Below are 13,998 nucleotides of genomic sequence, written 5' to 3'. Positions count from 1 at the left end.
ATGCGGTTTTTTTTCTTCCCCTTTAAAAACACTGTATATAGCTGGCTGCTAAGGAGCAGCTGCCACGTCCTTACCAACTGATGAGTCATCAGCTGTCAGCGGGTTTCTCACTGAAAGCTGAATGTAAAGAAAATTAATTGCCGGCTAAAAAATTCTTAAATAATGGCAACGCCAAAAAACAAAAAAAAGAAGCGTGGGGTCCCCCCTAAAATCCATACCAGACCCTTATCTGAGCATGCAGCCTGGCAGGTTAGAAGAGGGAGGGGATGAGCGAGTGCTCCCTCCCCCTCCTGAACCATACCAGGCCACATGCCCTTAACATGTGGGGGTTGGGGGGGTTGATGACAAGGGCCTCTTCCCCACAACCCTGGGCTGTGGTTGTGGGGGGCCTGCAGGTGGGGGGCTTATCGGAAACCGAAAGCCCCCTTTAACCAGGGAGACCCAAGATCCCAACCCCCCCCTCCATGTAAATGAGTATATAGATCCATCTCACGCCGCCCACCGCAAAAAAAAAAAAAAAGCTACGCTCACCACGAATGCTCCTGCGGTCTGCTTGACCCGCCGTGGGACAATTATTAATTAGCTATGGGGCGGGGTCACCTGGCGATAACACTGGGCACCGCTCTCCTGTGACATTGGCAACCCAGCATGCATCGGTCAATGATGTCACAAGGGGCAGTGGCACCAGGCGAGGTCACCGAATGTCCCATAGCTATTTAAGAAATGTCACACGGCGGGGCAGGCAGACACGTTTGTGGCAAATGGAGCTTTTTTTTTTTTTTCAGTTTTTTGGGTCCAGCGGCGGCGTCGGCTTTGTGACAGGCGATGAATCTACATCTGGGGACATTTTTTTTTATTTTTTATAATAAATGATTCGTTTAAAACTCTTGTACTGTCTTTATTCACTTGAACAGTTTATGGGTGAATGGGTAGGAGTACTAAGTACCCCATACTCGCATGGAAGGGGGCAGAATCTGGGGGCTTCTAGATTCCGATAAGCCCTCTGTCCGCAGACCCCCCACAACCACAGCTCAGGGTTGTAGGGAAGATGCCTCCCTGCCCCAAAGCTTGTCCCCTCCCTTTCCTGACCTGCTGGGCTGCATGCTTCGATAAGGGTCTGGTCTAGATTTGGGGAGGGACCCCAAGCCATTTTTTTCACATTTTTTAGCCGACAATTCTTTTTTCTATAGTCACCTGTCAGTGGGGAACCCCGCTGATAGCTGTCAGATGTTAAGGACACACGGCCAGCTTCCCGGCCTGCTCCTTGGCAGCGAGCTATATACAGTGTTTTTTAAGGGGGGAAAAAATGCACGAAAACTGCATGCAAAAAAACGCATTAAAAAAACTGTTTAAAAAATGCACTGCCAAACGTACCAGAAAAACGCATCAACCACATAGATGTGAACCTAGAATTAGTGAGTATACAAATTGACAATCATAGAAGCATTGTTTGTATATGAATGGTCTAAACCAACAGAACTTGTATTTGTTGCACAGGAGAATCTGGAAGCCTCATCTAATGTACCTGGATTGTTACAGCCTACCTCAAGGTTATTGCAAGCTCTGCAGCATCTGAAAGACTTTACTCAGTCAGCAGGAACAAAAGGAAGCGGCTTTATGGAACTGGCTGCACGAGACTTTGCCTACAGTCTAGCAAAGATCTTCATTGGTATTTATTTCATTAGATACAGAGTTATTGTGTCCAGGGTAGTTAGTGTTCAGGTCAGCCCTGTATCCTAATGTAAATGAAAGCATAACTAAAGTCCAAATCTTTTTATAGTCGTGGATAGAGTGGATTGGAATTATAACACCCGTCAGGTTAGGGAGATTTACTGTCTACGCTATATTGTCAAAAGTATTGGGACTCCTGCCTTTACACGCACATGGACATTAATAGCATCCCAGTCTTATGCCCGTACACACAATAGGAAAATCGGAAGTAAAATTTAGTCCGACAAACAATCTGCCAATTTTCGGATTGTTAGTATAGTGCTTTCGTCAGCCGATTACTAATTTTCAGACGACAAAAACTGGATGTGCAGGCTATAAAATTATCGTATGTTAACACAATGTCCAATTTTCGTTTAATTAGTACGGTTTTCGTCCGAAAAAAATCATAAGAGCAAGACTACGCATGCTTGGAAACTAAAGAATACATACAAAACAATTCAACACATGACATCACTTCTGAAGTTGAATTCTGTCGTACGAGAATTTTCATATGTTGAGTAACCTCTTCACTTTCCATATGACTAGCAGATTAGCATGCGACAAAAAACTAAAGAAAAATCGTCCGATAATCTGATCATGTGTATAAGGCTTTAGTCCTTAAGGTTCAATATTGAGTTGACCCACCCTTTGCAGCTATAACAGCTTTAACTATTCTGGGAAGGCTGCCCACAAGGTGTAGGAGTGTGTCTATGGCAATGTTTGACCATTCTTCCAGAAGCGCATTTGTGAGGTCAGGCACTGATGTTGGATGAGAAGGCCTGGCTCGCTGTCTGTGCTCTAATTAATCTGAAAGGTGTTCCATCGTGTTGAGATCAGGACTCTGTGCAGGCCAGTCAAGTTCCTCCACCCCAAACTTGCTCATCAATGTCTTTATGGAGTTTGCATTGTGCACTGGTGCACAGTCATGTTGGAACAGGAAGGGCCATCCCCAAACTGTTCCCAAAACAGTTGGGAGCATGAAATTGTCCAAAATGTCTTGGTATGCTAATGCCTTAAAGTGTACAGTTGTGTTCAAAATTATTCAACCCCCAATGCTGTAAAGGGTTTAGGGAATTTAGTGTACATTTGTAATTGTATTCAGAATGAAATCCTACAAGGACTTCTTAAAGAACCATATGCAACTAAAATGACATCAATTGGTTTTGTAATACAGTAGTAAATGTTTCTTTTGTGAATTCTTCATTGACACAATTATTCAACCCCTTAAAGACTACCACTCTGAAGAACAGAGGTTCATTGAAGTGTTTTCAATCAGGTATTGAAAACACCTGTGGATGTCAGGGAGCAGCAATAAAGCCTAATAAGCACCAATTAGGCAGCTTTAAAATGACTGTGATACTCAGCTCCTTCTAAACATTTACTGGTGTGGTTACAAACATGGTGAAATCAAGAGAATGGTCCAGGAAGACAAGAGAAGAGGTGATTACTCTTCACAGGAAGGGCAATGGCTATATGAACATTGCAAGGATGTTAAACATACCAAGAGACACCATAGGAAGCATCATTTGTAAATTCAAGGCAAAGGGCACTGTTGAAACGCTACCTGGCCGTGGCAGAAAGAAGATGCTGACTTCAACTGCTGTGCGCTACCTGAAGCGTAGAGTGGAAAAAAGTCCCCGTGTGACTGCTGAGGAACTGAGAAAAGATTTGTCAGATGTGGGTAGTGAAGTTTCTGCTCAGACAATACAGGGCACACTGCGCAATGAAGGCCTCCATGCCAGAACTTCCAGGCGCACCCCCTTGCTGTCTCCAAAGAATAAGAGTCGACTGCAGTATGCCAAAAGTCATGTGGACAAACCACAGAAGTTTTCTGTGGACTGATGAAACAAAATTAGATCTGTTTGGGCCCATGGATCAACGCTATGCTTGGAGGAGGAAGAACAAGGCCTATGAAGAAATGAACACCTTGCTTACTGTGAAGCATGGCGGGGGGTCAATCATGCTTTGGGGCTGTTTTGCTTCTGCAGGTACAGGGAAGCTTCAGCGTGTGCAAGGTACCATGAATTCTCTTCAGTACCAGGAGATATTGGATGACAATGTGATGCAGTCCGTCACAAACCTGAGGCTTGGGAGACGTTTGACCTTTCAACAGGACAATGATCCCAAGCATACCTCCAAGTCCACTAGAGCATGGTTGCAGATTAAAGGCTGGAACATTTTGGAGTGGCCATCACAGTCACCAGACTTAAATCCGATTGAGAACCTCTGGTGGGATTTAAAGAAAGCAGTTGCAGTGCACAAGCCTAAGAATGTGACTGAACTGGAGGCTTTTGCCCATGACGAATGGGCGAAGATACCCGTAGATCGCTGCACGACACTTGTGTCAAGCTATGCTTCACGTTTAAAAGCTGTTATATAACTGTAAAAGGATGTTGTACTAAGATTAAATGTCACTTGGGGGTTGAATAAAACTGATAATGATGCGAGCACAGAAAAGACATTTGTGGTTATTTCATTATAAATGTTATGTTATATTTGTCTGACCTACACGTGCCTCTTTGATTTAATTGTAAGCAGGATGACTGAATGATCAAAATCAATGTCAAACTGGCCAAAACAATCAATTTCAGTGGGGGTTGAATAATTTTGAACACAACTGTAAGTCCAGGCAAAACCTAACTAATGCTAAACCTGCTCTGTGCCACATTCCAAGCCTAATCTATCTTGACTGGCCTGAATTTGAATCCTGACCTCAACCCGATAGAACACCTTTGGGATGAATTAGAGCGGAGACTGTGAGCCAGGCCTTCTCATCCAACATATGTGCCTACCTCACAAATGCGTTTCTGAAAGAATGGTCAAACATTCCCATAGACCTACTCCTAAACCTTGTGGACAGACTGCAAAGGGTGGGCAACTCAATATTGAATCCTATGACCTAAGACTGGGAAGCTATTTAATTTCATGTGCGAGTAAAAACAGCCGTCCCAATACTTTTGATAATTAGCATTATCACCTACAGTGAAAGAAAATCACACATTTTGGGATGTCAGTAGAACAGTAAAAGGGGGGGAGAGGGGAAGTCTTCCAATGAGGGCACCAAAGATTTCCTCTCACTTCATTCTTTGGCTATAGCACAGGAAGTGAAGGGAAATCCCTCAAATCAGACACAGATGGCATATACAGTGGTAAAAATAATTATTTGATCCCCTGCAGATTTTGTAATTTTGCCCACTTACAAAGAAATGAAGGGTCTATAATTTTTATCATAGGTGTATTTTAAATGGAGACAGAATATCAACCAAAAATCCAGAAAAAAACACAAAACAAATGATATAAATTGAGGTTCAGTGAGTAAAATTAAGTATTTGATTTGATCGTGGGCAAGACCATAGAGCTGTCAAAAGGATGTCAGGCACAAGATTGTAGGCCTGCACAAGGCTGGAATGGACTACAAGGCCCTCAGCAAGAAGCTTGGTGAGGATGAGACAACTGTTGATGCGATTTATTCGCAAATGGAAGAAATACAAAATAACTATCAGTTGCCCTTGGTCTGGAGTTCCATGCAAGATTTTGCCTCGTGGGGTAAGGATGATTATGAGAAAAGTGAGTGATCAGCCCAGAACTACATGGAAGGGACTTGTGAATGACCAAGGCAGTTGGGACCACAGTCACCAAACAAACCATTGGTAATACAATACACTGGCATGGATTGAAATCCTTCTTCCCTCAGCCAGAACGCTGAAGATGTGTCCTGGATGGGTCTTCCAGCATAGCAATGACTCAAAACATATCACTAAGGCAAAAAAAGAGTGGCTCTAGGAGAAGCACATTAAGGTCATGCAGTCTCCAGACCTTAATGCTATAGAAAATGTCTAGAGGGAAACTGAGTTGTTAAGTGACAGCCACGAAACCTTAAGGATTTAGAGAAGCTCTGTAAAGAGTTGACCAAAATCCCTCCTGAGATGTGTGCAAACCTGGTAACCAACTACAAGAAGGGTCTTCCCTCTGCTTGCCAACAAGAGCTTCTCCACCAGGTACGAAGTCATGTTTTGCTTGGGGATCGAATACACTGCTCAAAAAAATGAAAGGAACACTTTTTAATCGCCGTATAGCATCAAGTCAATTAAATTCCTGGGTATTGATCTGGTCCGTTACGTAGCAGAGGGGGTTGTTAATCAGTTTCAGCTGCTTTGGTGTTAATGAAATTAACAGGTGCGCTAGATGGACAATAATTAGACAACCTCCAATAAAGGAATGGTTTTACAGGTAAAGGGCACTGACCTTTTTTCTTTTCTGAGTGTTTTTCACTAGTTTTACATTTGGCTAGGGTCAGTATCGCTACTGGTAACGTGAGGCGATACCCGGATCCTATAGAGGTTGCACAGGCAACTTCTCTAGGATGGCAAAACAATAAGTGCCATTGCCAGAAGGTCTGTTGTGCCTAACAGCACAGTCTCAAGAGCATAGAGGAGATTCTAGGAGACAGGTAGTTACCCTTTGAGAGCTGGACAGAGCCGTAGAAGGTCCTTAACCCATCAGCAGGAACGGTATCTGCTCCTTTGTGCAAGGAGGAACAGGATGAGCCCTGCCAGTGCCCTACAAAATGACCTCCAGCAGGCTGGAGGTGTAAATGTAATTTACACTGGTGTAAATGTCTCTGACCAGACAATCAGAAACCTACTTTGAGGGTGGCTTGAAGTCCGCTAGTGGGCCCTGTCCTCACTGCCTGGAACCATGGAGCTCGATTGGCATTTTCCATTGAACACCAGAATTGGCAGGTCCGCCACTGGCGCCCTGTGCTTTTCACAGATGAGAGCAGGTTCACCCGGAGCACATGTGACAGACGTGAAAGGGTCTGGAGAAGCCGTGGAGAATGTTATGCTTGCCTGTAACATCGTTAAGCATGACCAGTTTGGATCAATGATGATCTGGGGAGGCATATCCATGGAGAGATGCACAGACCTCTACTGTCATTGGGTATCGGGGTGAAATCCTTGGACCCGTAGTCAGACCCTACGCTGCTGCAGTGGGTCCTGGGTTCCTCCTGGTGCATGACAATGCCTAGCCTCATGTGATGAGAGTGATGGGTTGGTCAGTAATGGTCTGGGGGCATATCAGTGGAGAGACGCACAAAATTGTAAACGCAACACTTTTGTTTATGCCCCCATTTTTCATGAGCTGAACTCAAAGATCTAAGACTTCTTCTATGTACAGAAAAGGCCTATTTCTCTCAAATATTGTTCACAAATCTGGCTAAATCTGTGTTAGTGAGCACTTCTCCTTTGCCAAGATAATCCAGCCACCTCAAGATGCATATCAAGATGCTGATTAGACAGCATGATTATTGCACAGTATGTTTATTCCACAATAAAGGCCACTCTAAAATGGGCAGTTTTACTGTAATGGGGGTCCGAAAACGAGTCAGTATCTGGTGTGACCACCATTTGCCTCACGCAGTGCAACACATCTCCTTCGCATAGAGATGATCAGGTTGTGGCCTGCAGAATGTTGGTCCACTCCTCTTCAATGGCTGTGCGAAGTTGCTGGATATTGGCAGGACCTGGAACATGCTGTCGTATACGCCGATCCAGAGCATCCCAAACTTGCACAATGGGTGACATGTCCGGTGAGTATGCTGGCCATGCAAGAACTGGGATGTTTTCAGCTTCCAGGAATTGTGTACAAATCCTTGCAACATGGGGCCATGCATTATCATGCTGCAACATGAGGTGATGGTCGTGGATGAATGGCACAACAGTGGGCCTCAGGATCTCGTCACGGTATCTTTGGTTATTCAAAATTGCATCAATAAAATGCACCTTTGTCCGTTGTCCATAACATAAGCCTGCCCATACTATAACACTACCGCCATCATGGGCCACTCGATCCACAACGTTAACATCAGCAAACTGCTCACCCACACGACGCTATACACGCTGTCTGCCATCTGCCCTGTACAGTGAAAACCGGGATTCATCCATGAAGAGAACACCTCTCCCATTAAATGTGAGCATTTTCCCACTCAAGTCGGTTATGAGGATGAACTGCAGTCAGGTTGAGATCCCGAAAGAAGAAGACAAGCATGCAAATGAGCTTCCCTGAGACGGTTTCTGACAGTTTGTGCAGAAAATGTTTGGTTATGCAAACTGATTGTTGCAGCAGGTGTCCGGGGTGGCTGGTCTCAGACTATCTTGGAGGTGAAGATGTTGGATGTGAAGGTTTTGGGCTGGTGTGGTTACACGTGATCTGCAATTGTGAGGCTGGTTGGATGTACTGCCAAATTCTCTGAAGCCCCTTTGGAGACGGCTTATGCTACAGAAATGAACATTTAATTCATGGGCAAAAGCTCTGGCGGACATTCCTGCAGTCAGCATGCCAATTGCACGCTCCCTTAAACTTGCGACATCTGTGGCATTATGCTGTGTGATAAAACAGAATATTTTAGAGTGGCCTTTTATTGTGGCCAGCTTAAGGCACACCTGCACAATAATCATGCTGTCTAATCCACATCTTGATATGCCACACCTGTGCGGTGAATGGATTATCTCAGCAAAGGAGAAATGCTCACTAATACAGATTTCGAAAGATTTGTGAACAATATTTGAGAGAAATAGGCCTTTTGTGTACATAGAAAAGTCAGATCTTTGAGTTCAGCTCATGAAAAATGGGGGCAAAAACAAAAGTGTTGTGTTTTTTATAATTTTGTTCAGTGTAGAATGGTTCAAAGGAATTGCTGCACAGCAGGCATTTGCCACCAATGACGTAGACATCATCTAATTACATTATTACTAACAAAGCAAAAAAGGCAAATCCCCCTCAGGCATGGAAAGCATCATAGGAGACCCTATTGTTAATAGGTTATATTTGGCAAGCTAAACAGCTTTAGCTCTCAAGAGACAACTTTGTCTAAGGTTGATTTCTCCTGCGTGTACCTGAAAAAGGCGAGCTTATCAGATAACAGTGATGGGAACATCAACATATTTAGCAAGGCATTTGTACAGTGCTAGTTCCAGAAATTACTTATAGGGAGACAATTTTCTTTCTGACTTTTGTACTACAGCACCTATCACTGGCAGTGCAATTGAAATTAATAAAGTCTATTCAGTGACTGGTTCTTGTGTATGAGCAACAAGTAACCTACTATAAAGTTGGCTGCCATGTCAAGAAGGAGAGAGAGATTTTGTTTACATTTTCTAAATCAGGAGATGGAAGTGAAGTTTATTTGCTGTAAAAACTGTCAGTTCAGAATAAGCAGTGCCAGCTGTTACATTAGGGAAAATAATTATTTTATCCCCTGCAGATGTTGTAAGTTTGCCCACTTACAAAGAAATGAAGGGTCTATAATTTTTATCATAGGTGTATTTTAAATGATAGAGACAGAATATCAACCAAAAATTCAGAAAAAAAACCACCACATGATACAAATGTTCTAAATTGAGTTGCAGTTCAGTGAGTAAAATACGTATTTGAGCCCCTACCAACCAACAATAATTCTGGCTCCCACAGACTGCTTACAATATGTGCTCATGTGGTACATCAATTAGTCCTGTCAATTGAAGAAGGTGCTCCTAACGACAACTTGTTATGTGTATAACAGAATCTCTTTCTTCCATTATAAACTCACCATCATGGGCAAGACCAAAGGGTTGTCGGGAAAAAAATTGTAGACTGGCACAGGGCTGGATTGGGCTACAAGACCATCAGCAAGAAGCTTGGTGAGAAGGAGACAATTGTTGGAGTGATTATTCGCAAAAGGAAGAAATACAAAATACCCATTAATTGCCGTTGATCTGGAGCTCCATTCAAGATTTTGCCTTATGGGGTAAGGATGATCATGAGAAAAGTGTGGGATCGGCCCAGCACTACATGGGAGGAGCTTGTGAATGATCTCAATGCAGTTGGGACCACAGTCAGCAAACAAACCATTGGTAACACCATACGCTGCCATGGATTGAAATCCTGCAACGCCCGCAAGGTCCCCACCTCCTCAAGAAGGCACATGAACAGGTCCGTCTGAGGTCCGCCAATGAACATTAAAATGATTTAGACAGGAACTGGGAGAAAGTGCTGTGGTCAGATGAGACCAAAATTGAGCTCTTTGGCATTAACTTGACTCGCCGTGTTTGGAGGAAGAAAAATGCTGACTGACCCTAAGAACACCATCCCAACAGTCAAGCACGCAGGTGGAAACATTGTGCTTTGGGGCTGTTTCTCTGGTAAAGTTACAGACCAACTTTGCCGCATTGAAGGGCCAATGGATCGGGCCATGTAAATTCTTGGATGAGAACCCTCTTCCCTCAGCCAGAACACTGAAGAGGTGTCTTGGATGGGTATTCCAGCACGAAAATTACTCAAAACATACCGCCAAGGCAACAATGGAGTGGCTCTAGGAGAAGCACATTAAGGTCATGCAGTGGCCTAGCCAGTCTCCAGACCTTAATCCTATAGAAAATATATGGAGGGAGCTGAAACTTTGAGTTGTCAAGTAGCCAAGAAACCTTAAAGATATAGAGAAGATCTGTAAAGAAGAGTTGACCAAAATCCCTCCTGAGATGTGTGCAAACCTGGTAACCAACTACAAGAAGGGTCTTACCTCTGTGCTTGCCAACAAGAGTTTCTCCACCAGGTACGAAGTCATGTTTTGCTTGGGAATCAAATACACTGCTCAAAAAAATGAAAGGAACAATTTTTAATCACAGTATAGCATCAAGTCAATTAAATTCCTGGGTATTGATCTGGTCAGTTACATAGCAAAGGGGGTTGTTAATCAGTTTCAGCTGCTTTGGTGTTAATGAAATTAACAGGTGCACTAGATGGACAATGAGACAACCTCCAAAATATGAATGGTTTTACAGGTAAAAGCCACTGACATTTCTTTTCCCTATGCATCTTTTCTGAGTGTTTTTCACTAGTTTTACATTTGGCTAGGGTCAGTATCGCTACTGGTAGCGTGAGGCGATATTTGGACCCTATAGACCGGTCAGCAGGACCGGTATCTGCTCCTTTGTGCAAGAAGGAACAGGATGAGCACTGCCATTGCCCCACAAAATTACCTCCAGCAGGCCACTGGTGTGAATGTCTCTGACCAAACGATCAGAAACCAACTTTATGAGGGTGGCCTGAGGGCCCGACCTCTGCTAGTGAAAAGAAAGTGTGATCTGGATCTCCCATCAGAGAAGTGTGCCTCCATCCCAAAATACATACAAACAAAATACATACAAACAAAAACTGCTATTGCCCACAGGACTTTGAATGAGGCTACACACTCACAAATGACATAGTACAATTGTATACCGCACAGTTCAAATATTTTATTGAACAAACATGTGAATGGTAAACATATTCAGTTGAGAGCATATTGGACTGATCAGTGATGTCAAATACATATTAAAAAAACAGCATGGGCATACATTATAAGCACATGCAAGCATGTACAAGTACAAAAATTATAAAATATAGCACCCTTGTACTCGACGCACTCGAAAGCACTGGAAACGGTGGTCCGCTGGAAGGTCTGACCCGGGAGCCGTGGGGGGGGGGCACCAGTGGGCACATGGGTCGCAAGGACAGCAGGACTGGTGGTGACAGGATGTGCATCCAATACCCAAGTTCAGGTTGAAAACAACCCAACATGCCAATCGGTGATTAGTAGAAAAAAGTAAATGTATATATGTATAAAAAATATATATCAATCGACCTGAGTAATACTGAATGGCAAAAAATAAAAATATTGTCAAGACACCAAAACCCACAGCCAGATGCTGTCTCACAAAGGTGAAAAAAAGACACTATGAACATGGTGAAAAGTAAACAAAATGGGCTGAATAGCTGTGTCAGAAGTAAAAATAAAATGAAAATAAATAAATATGAAGCAGTGAATTACCAGGGAGTGTTGCAAAACGGTGAAGTCCTGCTCTCTCGAAGATCCCAAAGCAGGCACACTGGGCTTCCCCCAACGCCATGTGTGGTGCCAGGAACATGCGGGGGAGGCCACAGCGTGGAGACACACTAGGCATGGCCGCCAGGTAGGAGTAATTGCGGCAGTCTCCTCGCAATTGGCAGCGTATGAAAAATTACCACGCTGGCGTGCAGCGCCCACATTATATATGCGGATGCAACACATCCAGCGCGGGAGACATGGCGCCAATGCACATCAAGACCCGGCCCCCTCCAACCCGGCACCACAGAGCACGGTGCGGGGAGGCGGGGCTCAAGGTGCATTGCGACTCCCGGGATTAGGAAACCAGCCGGACCTGGCCTGAAACCAGAAGCCATCCACAAAAAGGGGGAAGGTGTATGATTAATACCAACACGGATATATACATACAGTGCCTTGCGAAAGTATTCGGCCCACTTGAACTTTTCGACCTTTTGCCACATTTCAGGCTTCAAACAAAGATATAAAACATAAAACTGTAATTTTTTTGTGAAGAATCAACAACAAGTGGGACACAATCATGAAGTGGAATGAAATTTTTTGGATATTTCAAACTTTTTTAACAAATAACAGAAAAATTGGGCGTGCAAAATTATTCAGCCCCCTTAAGTTAATACTTTGTAGCGCCACCTTTTGCTGTGATTACAGCTGTAAATTGCTTGGGGTATGTCTCTATCAGTTTTGCACATCGAGAGACTGAAATTTTTGCCCATTCCTCCTTCCAAAACAGCTCGAGCTCAGTGAGGTTGGATGGAGAGCGTTTGTGGTCAGCAGTCTTCAGTTCTTTCCACAGATTCTCGACTGGATTCAGGTCTGGACTTTGACTTGGCCATTCTAACACCTGGATATGTTTATTTGTGAACCATTCCATTGTAGATTTTGCTTTATGTTTTGGATCATTGTCTTGTTGGAAGACAAATCTCCGTCCCAGTCTCAGGTCTTTTGCAGACTCCCATCAGGTTTTCTTCCAGAATGGTCCTGTATTTGGCTTCATCCATCTTCCCATCAATTTTAACCATCTTCCCTGTCCCTACTGAAGAAAAGCAGGCCCAAACCATGATGCTGCCACCACCATGTTTGACAGTGGGGATGGTGTGTTCAGGGTGATGAGCTGTGTTGCTTTTACGCCAAACATAACGTTTTGCATTGTTACCAAAAAGTTTGATTTTGGTTTCATCTGACCAGAGCACCTTCTTCCACATGTTTGGTGTGTCTCCCAGGTGGCTTGTGGCAAACTTTAAACAACACTTTTTATGGATATCTTTAAGAAATGGCTTTCTTCTTGCCACTCTTCCATAAAGGCCAGATTTGTGCAGTATACAACTGATTGTTGTCCTATGGACATAGTCTCCTACCTCAGCTGTAGATCTCTGCAGTTCATGCAGAGTGATCATGGGCCTCTTGGCTGCAGCTCTGATCAGTCTTTTCCTTGTATGAGCTGAAAGTTTAGAGGGACAGCCAGGTCTTCGTAGATTTGCAGTGGTCTGATACTCCTTCCATTTCAATATTATCGATTGCACAGTGCTCCTTGGGATGTTTAAAGCTTGGGAAATCTTTTTGTATCCAAATCCGGCTTTAAACTTCTCCACAACAGTATCTCGGACCTGCCTGGTGTGTTCCTTGTTCTTCTTCATGATGCTCTCTGCGCTTTAAACGGACCTCTGAGACTATCACAGTGCAGGTGCATTTATATGGAGACTTGATTACACACAGGTGGATTCTATTTATCATTAGTCATTTAGGTCCACATTGGATCATTCAGAGATCCTCACTGAACTTCTGGAGAGAGTTTGCTGTACTGAAAGTAAAGGGGCTAAATAATTTTGCACGCCCAATTTTTCAGTTTTTTATTTGTTAACAAAGTTTGAAATATCCAATAAATTTCGTTCCACTTCATGATTGTGTCCCACTTGTTGATTCTTCACAAAAAAATTACAGTTTTATATCTTTATGTTTGAAGCCTGAAATGTGGCAAAAGGTCGAAAAGTTCAAGGGGGCCGAATACTTTCGCAAGGCACTGTATATGGGTACAATAATGTAACTAATCCAACAGGATGTAACATGTAAGATGGTGATACAGATCACGAGAGGGGCACAGGTGTCTTTCTTATATACATATAAAAAAAAAGTGTGATCTGGATCTCCCATCAGAGTAGTGTGCCTCCATCCCAAAATACATACAAACACGTCTGCTAGTGGACCCTGTGCTCCTTGCCCAGAACCATGGAGCTCGATTGGCATTTGCCATTAAACACCAGAATTGGCAGGTCCGCCACTGGCGCCCTGTGCTTTTCACAGATGACAGCAGGTTCACCCTGAGCACAGGTGACAGACGTGAAAGGGTCTGGAGAAGCCGTGGAGAATGTTATGCTGCCTGTAACATCGTT

At 43.6% G+C, this 13,998-nt stretch overlaps 1 protein-coding gene across 1 annotated transcript in view; it reads left to right on the top strand.

Moving 5' to 3' along the window:
• Positions 1-13,998, top strand: part of LOC309555041 (acyl-CoA dehydrogenase family member 11-like) — a 180,624-nt gene that overhangs the window by 154,354 nt on the left and 12,272 nt on the right. The window contains exon 13 of the mRNA XM_082256857.1: positions 1,498-1,669. Within this exon, the coding sequence (XP_082112983.1) occupies positions 1,498-1,669 (172 nt within the window). The remainder of the gene's footprint in view (positions 1-1,497; positions 1,670-13,998) is intronic.

Source organism: Pelophylax lessonae (assembly GCF_965119305.1).
Source record: "Pelophylax lessonae genome assembly, chromosome: 1".
Lineage (NCBI taxonomy): Eukaryota > Metazoa > Chordata > Amphibia > Anura > Ranidae > Pelophylax > Pelophylax lessonae.
Note: the sequence above shows the minus strand (reverse complement) of the source record. Positions and strands in the feature narration are given on the sequence as shown.